This window comes from Rana temporaria, chromosome 4 (genome assembly GCF_905171775.1).
Source record: "Rana temporaria chromosome 4, aRanTem1.1, whole genome shotgun sequence".
Classification (NCBI taxonomy): Eukaryota; Metazoa; Chordata; class Amphibia; order Anura; family Ranidae; genus Rana; species Rana temporaria.
The window spans coordinates 408789829-408802612 of NC_053492.1; the positions used below are offsets into that span (position 1 = coordinate 408789829).

The following is a 12784-nucleotide window of genomic DNA, read 5'->3' on the forward strand; positions in this document are numbered from 1 at the left end:
TTTCAACCAGGAGAACCATTGTGCCACAGTGTATCTGCGTGACGTGGTCGGAAACCGGTTAAACAGCACAGTGCTACTGCTGTCTAACCTGTTCCTCTCTAAGCTGTAAAAAGCCTGGTTGATCCTGCCTGTTCCTCTGTCCCCCCCCTATGTAAACTGACCATGGTAATCATGGGTGCTATTCCCCGATTACTGTGGTCAGTTTGTGTGTCTCCGTCATCTCACTGCTCTTCACTCTCCCCGCCTGTCAGCTCCTGTCTGTGTGAGCTGTCCCTCCCCTTTCCTCCTGCCGCTATTAATAGTAAAGTTAAATAAATATCACTGCCCCTCCTTTTTTTGAAGCTATCCTACAGTGTGGTAGTCATCGTTTTACACTGATCTCCGATCTGTTCTGGCCTGTCACACAACCTCCGGCCACGCTCCTCCAATCTAAGGGCTACAGCGGGAGGGGCTGGGAAAACAACACAGCGGTCATGTGGCCTCTCCGGCCGACGTCAGAGGGGATTTTGGCCCCTCCTGCTGTAGTCCTTAGATCGGAGAGCGGCTGGAGGTCACGTGACTGGCCAGAAAAGATCGGAGATAAAGATATTTAGAGGCATCCACGAACACAAGAAATGTGATATAATCTTCAGAAAGTGACCAAAGTGTGCCTGGAAAGCGATATTTCACTCACCCACCTCTCTGGTGTGCACTAAGTTATAGGTGCCACATAAGTCTAGTTCAGAACCTTTGAACATTTTCAGGGACTAAAGGGAGCAGGTAACAATTTTTGATGGTAATTTTGTTGAGATCTCAATATCTATACATGGCTGAAGGGTGTGGTCCTTTTTTCCACAAAGAATATCCCAGCCCCTGCTGGTGAGGCTAAAGGATGGGTGAATCTTTTTTGTAGATTTTCATCTATATATTGACAAAGGGCTTCCGGGTCTGGCTCAGAATGGGGAAGTTGTAGCCAACTGGGCAGTTTGATGGGACAATCATAGAACTGATGACATGGAAGTGCGTCTGCTCCCTTCTTGTTAAAGATATCAAGGAAGTCATGATATGCCACAGATATGAGTTTGCCACTGATGCATAAGATAGCTTTGGTTTGACTGAAAAGTCACTGCACTTTACCTGTGGATTGTGTCCCTGTAGCCAGTATCTGGAACATGGGTGAACTCAAAACATCAAACCGTAAGAATTCTTGGGGTACGGAACTATCGGTAGTGCCATTTGGATGTTGATTTGCTTGGACTTCGAGTTGGGTGTTGGATTTGACTTGGAGACAAGGAAAATTTGTAAGTCTCTGGCAAGAATAAAATTGGTAGTACAACTGCATTGCCCAGTTAATTATGGCCTGGAACTTGTTTTCCTTTCCACCAGCTGTAGAGAAATTGGAAGAACAAATGCAAGTTTTTTCCACTGCCTGCCTATAGTGACTTGTTTATTTCTGACCAACTACAACTGACTTGGTTTGTGAGTACACAGCGCTTTGTCTCACTTTGGGTGGGTTGCTCAACACTACACGGTGCAACAAGGTGCTCCGAGGACAGGCAGCAGGCAACCTTGTTTCATACTCCTTGTATTTTTGGGAGCAAATCTCTTGTGGCCATAAAGGGAACCAATGCCTTTATTTTGGATCCTGGCACTCCTATTGATATTTGCAACTTCTATAGCTCTGCTGGCTGAGCCTATGATTTGAGCTGTGTCCAACAGACTTCTTATATTCACTTCTGACTTTGGAATGTCTGTGAACAAACTGTTCTATTAATTGTGCACAGACTGACAAAACGCTCCAAAGCAATCTACTACATAACCTAGTTCTGACCCTGTTGAGTCCTTATTCCCAAAAGATCCTGAAGGCCCTATTATTATCTCTGCTTCAAAGCCTCTACAACCTGCTTCTTGCACAGTCAGTATTAAACCTTATAATTTAAATATGCAAACTGTTGTTTCCAAACTGACTTGACACAGGGAACTTTACTATGCTTTTAGAAGATCAACTTGCTGTACCAGCTAAAGGTTCTATTTCAACTTTGGCTAACAAAATGACCTTCCCTATATCCTCTTTTCTAGAACAGTTCACCGGACTGGGCATTTATTACATTCCTGACATGCGCCTGATGGATTGAAGTATTTTCCCTTTGATAGCAAATCTCATGCCAAATGGTCCTTACGTTCATTGGACTCTCCAGTTCATCCCACCCTAATGGACATCTTATCACTCCAGTTGACTGTAGCTTTACCTTTAGGGGCGTCACCAATAGCCAGTCAGCCACTATAGGGGTCACAAAGTGATCAGGCAAAACAAAGCGGCAGACCGTTTCTAGTGCAGCATCATTATAAAAAAAGGCATAAGCAATCCATTATAAGGTGAACTTATAGTGCGCTAGTAGGTCCCCCTTACAATTCTCAGAAAATGTCCAAAAGACCATTCAACTGCTTCAAGCATTTGGCTGAGTGACCAACCTAAACAAATCTGGTCTCCAGCCTTCGATGGACCTAGTCCTAGAGTATCCAGGTCCGACGGTGGAAAAATCCTTCCCTACAATTGGAAGGTTCTTACAAAAGACACAAGTCTGTCAGGCTGGGAAGAAATCTTCCAATCCTTGAGGTTTCAAAGAACATGTTCAAGGGAGAAGGGCAAATTCTCCATCAACCTCTTGGAGCCCAGAGCTGTCTCTCCAGCACTGGACCCCCATTCTAAAAGGACTCCCAATTCAGATGCAGTCAGACAATGCCATCACAGTGAAATATCAACCATGAAGGAAGCACGAGGAGCCTAGCTGGTTTGAAGGAAGCAAACCAGATCCAGTGATTTCTACAATCCACACCCCAGAAATGGACAATTGGCAGGCCTATTATTTCAGCAGCCGCTACCACCGGGACCAAGGGGGAACGGCTTCATCAAGATGCGTTTAATCCAGTATGTCAAGAAATGGGGAACTCCAGATGTGTACATTCTAGCCTCAAGCTACCCCTGTTTGTATACAGAACCAGGGATCCTCTTGCTCTAGTTATCCCCTGGTCTCAATTCAGGCTAGTGTATGCCTTCTGTCCACTGACTATACTACCTTGCTTGCTATACAAAATAGATCAAGGAGAGGAAGAACGTGACTCTCATTGGCATCAAACTGGCCCAGAAGAACCTGGTACACAGACACACATACTTTTTCCAGAAGACCCCTTACCTCTTCCCAACAAACTGGATCTGCTCTCTTGAGGTCCTCTATTCCTCCCTGCTTCTCAGCCTCTGAAGAACAGCATGGCTATTGCAGCCCAGGTGTTGAAGCATAGCAATCACTAAGTAGGTGGAAACAATTTTGAATTTTTGTACTTTCAAGACCTTTGGGATAAAAATAGGCCTGACATTTTTGGCTTGCGAGCCATAAAGTTAGACTAAGAAGCCGCAAGACCTCTCCCCTTCTTGGGGGATGCTGTTACAAGGGGTATGTGAAAGTGTCAACAGACAGTCAGCTTGTCAAATACACATTTCCAGTGGCTATGACATACAGACCTGGCAGGAAGACCAGGACCATCAGGGTCCTTATCAAGTTGTCAACAGCCGGTGAACCCCATGTCTTATAAAATTCCTCTTCCATGGGGTACTACTGAATGAATAGTTTTAAAAAGGGACATGTCTTCTCCGGTGAGCCCAATCAGCATACAAGATATGCTCAGCATTAAAGATAGAAAGTCGAAATACCACCCAGTTTATTACATCCTCTGCCACCAAAAAAGAAAGTACAAGATAAATAAGCTTATTAGCCAGAGCATGCATGTTACATACTTATTGACCTGCCCATGTGGCTTGCAATATGTGGGCAGAACCACCAGACAACTTAAAGGGTTTGTAAAGGAATTTTTTTTTTAAATCTTAATAGCTTCCTTTACCTTAATGCAGTGCTGTTTTCATGTCCTCATTGTTCATTTTTGCTCTCAAGTTGCTGTAATTCTTCTCTGATCTCCACACTTCCTGGTTGTCTGTTTCCTGATAACCACAGTACTGGGAGCTTTCTCTCTGTGGTCACTAATCAAGGAGGTGCGATTACTGTGTCTAAAACCCCTCAGCACCAATCTGTTTTATTTTCCAAACCATCACTGCCCTGTATTGGCTCTGTGGCTCTGTACATCACAGAAGCAGGAAACATGCAAAAACAAAACTAGAAACTGCAGGTACATTATATGATTGATTTTTAATCATTTTTAAAAGGAATCAGTTAACTATTATGTCTCTATACCCTTTAAACAGTAATTTCAGCAAAAAAAAAAGTTTTCCTTTACAACTCTCCTTTAACGCAAGAATAAGGGAACATCTGAATAATATAAAAGAAAGGGTTCAAATATCACAGTCTATCCCAACACTCTAGAACCCATTGCAGGGGCATAAATATGACTAGGGTGGTATCCCAAGACGAAACAAAGTGGATCCACAAAATTAGGTATGAGGCCAGTAGGCCTCAATATCGACATTAATATAAATTGTTTTATTTTGTAATTTTTAATCTGCAACTGTACAGAAGAGACCACCATGGAGATTTATCATAAGGGGTGGGGGGCGAGGTTCATAGGGGGGTTAAGAACCGACCAAAAAATAAGGGGGGATAAGGGAGGGTAATCATACAGTTTTATCACATCACTAAAATGTTACACTGAAATTTTTTCATTTAATTTCTAATTCACCATTTTTATTTTCCATTATTAATTTATATTTAGTATTGTTTAATTTTTTTTTTTTATTATTTAAATCTTTTATTAATTTCAATTATTTATTTCCTTTCTCATTTTTTACATTTTTCTATTTTTATTTATTCATTCACATATCTAGTTTGTTCACAGTAAATATATACACCATTACTTATCACAAGTTGAATCAAATGGAAAGAATTCACTGGCATCCTGTAATAACACAACTCAACACAAGATGTCCTCAGTGGACACAACACAATGTAATAGGGTGATAACGACACACTGTTATTCCTTCCAAGAGATTAACTTCCTGGTGGTGTATTTTAATTAGACATGGGAGATTAGTCCATTACGACCACTCTATATAATGGACTGGAGCTCAAGGGAACTTCCTGCTTTTGACGTTGCACCTTGATGATGAAACGCGTCAAGCCTGAAGTCCCGATACATCATATCCGGCACAAATGTTGGAACACGCGCTGGTCTGCAGACATCGTTATTCAATAGACGAAGGGACAGACTGACAACTCATGGGGCCCCCGGGCAATAGGAGATTATGGGGCCCCCAGTATACACACATATACAGTATACATACACACAATATATAAATATATACACACACACTAAAAAGGTACTGGAGAGGTGGGGCAGCTATAATTTTTTTAAACAGATTTTTACATACTGTCCATGGTTTTACTGAGGCTGGCAACCCTGATGGGGGCCCCCTAGTGGCATGAAGCCCTCGGGCAGTGCCCGAATGTTCAGTCCGCCCCTGTACAGACAGCTGCGCGGGAAAGTTTACCAGTATTTTACTAAAGCCGTTTACACCTTCTAAAGGAAATGTTATCATAAGATGCCTATGCCGAATAAAGGTTTTTAAAAAAGGATCTTACACTATGAGGAGACCTCTGTTTGTATATTCCATGCCTGGCCACCCTATATTTTGAGTGTTACCATAAGAGGCCAACCAATACAACATAAGTGCCTGTGATGACCATAGAGGGATAGGTGCCCCCCCCCCCCCCTAAACCTAAAGCACAGTTGACTCTTCCTGTCATAAGGAGAGGAGTCCAAACCCTACTGTATTTGCACATATCATGAGTCACTAGATTGTAAATCAAATCACTATTCTCAAATAATTTATGTAATATTAGAGTTGTTAGTTTGCCACTCAATCACAATTGTTATTTTTATAGTCATCAGTGTAACTGATTAAGTATAAAGCTCTCATTAGGTGGGGTGGGGAAAGCACTGTTTAGTTTAACCAACATAGTTAATATATTATCAGCATATATCACTTCCTACAAGTGAGGGTGCACTGAAAAAGTTCTGGAATATTAAGGTGGCCTCTATGACCCGCATCCAGTGACATTTGGAGGAGAGAACTCCAAAAGTGGCAACTTCAAAGTAGTGCACACCATGTCTGCAAAGAAGCCCACTGTGGTCTTGTGTGTCCGACACTTCTGACCTCGAGACTCCCCCTGGGGACTCATCTACAGAGGATTCTGAATCAGCTTTTTCTTCTTCTTCCTCATCTTGGAGGATGTTCCTCCAATGCCGCCAATCAAAAAAAAAAAAAGGGAGAGCCACGTCCAAGATCTTCTAAACCAAATTGCCACAAACTAAAAATGGCTGCAGAAAAATCCTTCCTTTACACAAAAGAAGCAGAGGATGTGGCTCAGAAACTGTGGAATTAACAAGGGATTCAGAGCTAATCTGACCTTTAAGGGAGCCATTATAGGAAAAACACTGCAGGGGGGTACTTCCTACAATCTGATTGTGCAAGACTATGGCTTACTGAGGGTGATTAATTCTACAATACCATATGTAAGGGAGCGGCCAAATATCACCCCCAATAGAAAAGTGTTGCAATGCTTGCTGTGCCCTCCTGGCTTCAATGCAAATGTAGGCTGCTGCAGCTGAGAATAGCTGAACTGCTGGAGAAAAGTTCTGTGCTGTAGCCTGCAACATGTCACTGCACACAAAGAACTAGCAAAATGATGCCCACACATGCGCAGATGCGTTGGATGACATCATGGCACATTGTGGCATGCTGATATGCCTCTTTTAAACACTGCAGTATATTACTCTGCATGGAAAAAAAATTAAAAATAAAAAATCGGCTCACACTGACCTATAGGGAAACCTATAGAAAGGCTACCCATATATGTTCTACCACAAAGGCACTCAACAGTCAATGCTGCATGGCCTACAAGCCTATTTTTCAACCCTTGCAGTGGACATGCAGCGCAGGGTCTTCAGGGACTCAACTCCCCCCCCCCCCCAGAGGGATCACTGCCCTGGGCCTGTAAGCAAAGTCACCTAATACATAGTACTATTGAGATTACTGCCTGCAGGATCCGGTCCCCAACAACATTACAAGTTGTTCCCACGTTGGGTAGTCCCTCACGGCCTTCTAGATGTAGGCTATTGTTCCCGATAAAGCCCTTCTCTACCACCAGCAGGAGTATTCAGAATAGGCCAGGAATTGAGGAACTAAACCCACAAAGGGAAACAGACATCTATAGGCACAATTATCACCGAAAGACACTAAGCCTTGGCCGAGTTGGAAGGGGTTATACCTGAGCAAGGAAAATTCCTGCCTTTTGTTTCCAGGGCTCATTCACCTTTCTGGAAAGCATTTGAAAATAAAGTGCCCCGTGCCCTTTGATGATTAGGAAAAAACCTTGGCTTTAGATGAACTTTTAGAATGATTACAGGGAATTAGTATTTGTGTTTAAGATAATTTAGTGATGCCTTTTACTACCTGAAGAACCCTTGAAATATTTGTATGATCTATAGCTCATGGGACATCCCTGTGATTAGTTAGATGCAGATATATTAAAAGCATAAAATAAGATTTTACACTAACTGCCAAAAGAAACATTAACTGTTTAGTGGCCAGTGAATTTTTTTTGTCGTAATGTGTTGCAGAACCCGATTGAGAAACCCTGCACAGTTAATGTTCTTCATTCCTATTGCCCTTTACTTAAATCAATATTTATTTTTTCCGCTTCCCCCACCATTCAAATTCTTTCACTCAAACTAATGCTGGCCATACACTCTACAGAAAATCGTCCGAACGAACTTTCGAAAAACGAACGTTCGGTCACGAGCGCAAAAGATATTGCCATCATTTAATGACCGATAAATCGTTCAGTGGACATAAATTAAAAAAAGTTTTTTTTTTTTTACATATACCCAGCGCAGAAAGTTCGGACGGGAAACACATTAACCTTCCGATTTATCGTTCATTCGGCAGAAAATTTCCAAACTTGTCGTTCGTTTTTTTTCGGCTCAAAAACGTCCCAACGATTATCGATTATGTGCCCATTAACTGTTCGAAAAACAAACAAACTGTCTGAACGACCGAATTTTGGCCGATTTTTCGTATAGTGTATGGCCAGCTTTAGTATCTCTACCCACTCAGTTCACCCATGTCCTACAATCTTACCCCTACTCCATTATCCTGGTCAGATTTTAGCATGCAGTCTCACATACACATTTCCACTTCTACACCCCAACTGCTTCTCCACCGCATTGCCTCTTTTATACTCCTAAATCCTCCATTCTTTTTATCCCTCAAACTTTACTAATAGTATCCTCCTTTTTCCCTTATTGTTGACAGTCCTGCGCCGTTGACAAATCGAGATACTTCCTAGCTGTGGGGAGAACACCCACTTCCCCCCTTGTGCCGTTTCTCTTACTGCTGCATTTTCTTTCACCCCTCCCAAACATCAGATGTCAAAAGCCCCCTCACCATCAGAAGAGTCTCCAACCCTCCCTAGCATCACACTGCACCTCCTTTTACCTTGTACTGCTGCCAGGAAGAAGCTGGAGCAGAGCTGGGAAGCAGAAGGAGTAGGATCTGGAGGACGACCAGAGGAGGGCAGGAGTCAGATGCTGCCGAGACTAGAAGAGGCAGCGATGACAGGGAGCTGGAGATTTGGTCTTCCCCTCTGCTGCCGACTGCTGAGCAGCCGGGGGGGGGGGGGGGGGGGGGGTCAGATAGGAGCCTCTCTGCGGCTGCATGAGCAGGGTGATGCAGCTGCAGGAGAGGTGTGAGGGTCACATGAAATGGCTTGGCGGGGCGAATTCGGCCTGCGGGCCTTGTGTGACACATGTGGCCTAAACAGTGAGTGATGTCATATGAGCATTCAAGTTTAGGGTAAAAGCTCTGCCAGAAGAGGATAATAAATGACTGAGTCACGAATGACAACGTGTGATCTCAATGGGCAGCTTTGGAATACTAAATATATTATGTAGTAGATTTTTAGGCAAGCTTGGCCCTTTAGGCTGTGTTTATACCTTGTTCTAAGCACATGCATTTTCCATTGCAATCAATGGAAATGCATGAAAACCTCAAATAGTGCATGCTGCAATCTGCTTTTCATTGCACATAACTTCTGATGACATGTGTTCCCAGTAATGTCAATAAAAACACAAGGGTGAGCCCATTTGTAGACATGTTCAGCTTTGTAAACAGAGAACTTATGACCAAACAACGAACAACAAGTTCCATCTTTTTATTCATAGAGTATGAAGATTTCTACAGTTCCTACAAGTTATATAGCATGCAAAGGAAACAAAGAAAAAGAAAAAAAAAAAAAAACATTCAACATTAACCATTCCCCTCACACAAATTAGAAAAAAAAAAAAAATCTCCAATAAAGAAATGCTTGCTATCTGAAAGTCAGCCAATGTATGCACAAGCATTAGAAATAGAAAGCATCTGCTAAAATGTTTAAACACAATGTATGTACAAAAAATAATAAATTCACAAAAGACTAAATCCCCCTTGTAGCAGAGCACATGGCAGCTGACACTGGAACAGAAGACCACCGTCTGGGATAATGAACCACGGACTGATCCAGAGGAACAAACTTAATGTGTAGTGGAGATTTTTTTTATGTTATTGAACATCAACATGTACCAAAGTTTGGCAATTTCTTTTTTTTTTTCCTTTCTTTTTTTTTTTAGTTTAATATTTATATATTTATATATAATGCAAATTATGTAAACAAGAGGAACATTTAAAAAAAAAAAAAAAAAAAAAATCGATCTACATGCAAAACTCCATGTCATGCAAGGACACCAAGCACCTTGATTTCTCTCGCACAGACAGAGCCCATGGTGTGCAGCACTCAGTTGAAGGAACAGCTATGGCAAGCAGGCAATGCTTTTACCTGCCCTCACTAAATCACTAATAAAATGGATATGCTTTCAAGAGCAAAACAAAAACAAAAAATATATATAGGTCTCGGTTTGGTTTTACTTGTTTTCCATCAAATAGTACCACAGCAGAAAAAAGGAGAGGTGGAAAAAAAATTTGAGTGTCTCACTACTTTTATATCACACATGATGGGAGTATTTATGGACAGAGCAGAACAGAATGTCTTATTTTCACGAAAAGTAACAGAAAACATTCCACCAGGACAAAGAACCTCTCCTATAACCAATGTACATAGATCGTTACCAGTCATGCTGCCTGCAGTAGTCTGTTCAATTTAGTTGGCAGGTATGAGTGAATAAATCCCGACTTCTGTCAAATCGACTTATATAAAAAAGGGACAGGGGGTCCTCAAGTGTTGTATACCTATTGCAGCTGCTGCAACTGATAGAATAGTACAATTTGGGTGACTTGCTTTAGCAACTCTGGAAAGCAGGAGATATAGGTTCTGTGCAGTTGCTATATGCATTAACAGTTCTTCACTTGGCAGTAACATTCAACTATTTAAAAAAAAAAAAGCAAGAGACACAGTCCCTGGTAATATATTAACATGTATAAATTAACATACAAATTTCCTGTGTTAAAAAAAAAAAACTTAAAGTAGATTAACAGGATGCAACAGAGTTGATCAACCAGTTAATATACAAAAAAAAAAAATATCACAAGATACGAAAACACATTGACCAGACACCCAGTTCAAAGTATACATTCTTCTACAATATATATATATTTATAAAACTGTGTGAAATAAAAGTAAGGATTTATATTCACGTATTGAACGGCTTATGTTCTGCTTGGCACTTTTTACTCTAGTTTTTATTTTGTCGTTTCTTTTACTCAAGTAATTAAATTAAAGCCCACCTAATGACTACATAGAAAGTTTTATATATAATTCTTGTTTATAAAAGATGAGGAAACAAAAAATAAATAGAAAAAAAAAAGCCAACTCCCTTCTTTTTCTCCATCACACTGATATGCTCCTCCCCACTGTGCTGTCCTTCAGACTTTAAAGTGCTACACCAAGTTATTGAGAGAATAAAAAGTTCAATAACACTTAAGTTGGCTTCATGAGGCTCATGTTGGAAAATGTGGCTTCACAGAGAAAAATACTTCCATTTAAAATACACAGAGAGCGTTGCTGGACGTCTTGAGCAGATCTTCAGAGATGGAGAAGAAAGCATAAGTGTTGGATGTTGTTCTGAAGAATCACACATCGACCACCATCTTTTTGTGGATATCTAAACCACCTACGACCTGCAGAAGAGAGGACAAGAACCGGGATGTCAGAAAAACCAAGTATACGTTTATCAAAAAATACATTAAAGCGGAGTTCCACCCTAAAAATGAACTATGAATGAACAGCTTGCCTTTAATGTAAAAAATTAATACTTTTTTACTCACTTCTATCTGGCTATTACTAGGCAGATTTTGTAATGTTCCTGGTACTAGGTGGTTCAACTTCCTGTCCTAAGATCCCAATGCCTCCTGGGAAATTATGACACTCATTTCCCAGGAGTCTCTGGGCATTACTGTGCCTAAAAATTACCCAGCATGCACCTCTCCCTGAAAACCAGGAAGAAAAAGAAACTGGGCTCCACATGCCCACACATATGATGGATACGGCCACAACATGAGCTGGAGGATATAAGGCAAGTGTTTGCAATGATTTCTGGAACGATTGGGGAGCTATTAATATGTTTTAGGGACTATTTAATGTGTATTTAAATTAGGCCCAGAACCCCGCTTTAAGGCTTGTGCTGGACTTAAAATGGTTGTAAACCCTTACACACCACTTTTACCAACAGGAAAGCCTATAATAAAGGCTTACCTGTAGGTACTGGAAATATCTCCTAATCCTGCACAGTTTAGAACAGGGCTCGACAAATCCTGGTCGCCATGGCGACTAGAAATCGCGTCCTGGCAAGTGGGGTATTAGCTGAGAAGGTGGACATGGCCCGGGCCCCGTAGGCCTTCCAGAGTCAGCGGGGATGGATCAGGAAGAGTGCTCGGCGGATGGATCAGTAAGAGTGCTCAGTGCAGCAGCCACTGATTTTTTATTTATTTTTTGTTCCATAGGACTGGCTTCGGCCTAGTCCACGGCCTTTTCCCAGGATCGCGGCGGACTAGGCTAAAGCCGCGGCCTCGCCTAAAGACCTAGGACCGGTGCTCCGCGGACTAGGCCGAAGCCGCGGCTTGCGCCTAAAACATCCTCGCCACGATCCTGGGGAAAAGCGGCATCCGAATCAAAGTGGGACGTCACCACACACTTTCACAGAGGCATTTTCCCGATTTTTTTTTTTAATGGGCAACCAATTTTCTTATTTTAGCACCAGTAGTGCTATTTTGTTAAAACCGAGCATAATTGGAGTTTTTGCCCATAGCAATCAAAACACCTCGATTTCAAGTAGAATGAAGATCGATCTCATTTACTAATTTGGGGTCCTAGAGATTGGGTTAGGCCGGCCATAGATTAAGCGATTTTCTTTCCTGCAATTACAGTTTGTAGGAAAGAAAATCACTTGATCCCCCCCATCAACACAGGCAGTTTTGATGGTGAATTTTCTCCCGCGAAGCCATTGTGTTCTCTTGGTGGAGCGTCTGGGGAAGCCATCCCTACCGGAAGAACAGTGATTAGATGCTAGCAATTGCCATCAGAAAAATAAAAAAAATAACTCGATTCTAATTTTTTTTTTTAAATCGCTGATTTTTTGGGGGCCAAAATCGCCCAAACTCTAGCGGTCATCCCCCTTTGCCGGGCACACAAACGTTTTTTTTATTAATTAGATGCAGAATTTATAAATCTGTTTTTATATATATATTTTTTTATAATTGCTTTATCATATTTTAGATTTTGAAAATCGTGGCAAAAACTACGGTAAACTT

General features: G+C 41.5%; 1 protein-coding gene across 2 annotated transcripts in view; it reads right to left on the minus strand.

Moving 5' to 3' along the window:
* Positions 1 to 9181: 9181 nt before the first annotated feature.
* PPP3R1 (protein phosphatase 3 regulatory subunit B, alpha) overlaps positions 9182 to 12784 on the minus strand; it is an 89699-nt gene continuing 86096 nt past the window's right edge. For both annotated transcript variants that reach the window (XM_040351262.1, XM_040351263.1), the window contains exon 6: positions 9182 to 11155. In XM_040351262.1, the coding sequence (XP_040207196.1) occupies positions 11108 to 11155 (48 nt within the window). In that variant the 3' untranslated portion in view covers positions 9182 to 11107. The remainder of the gene's footprint in view (positions 11156 to 12784) is intronic.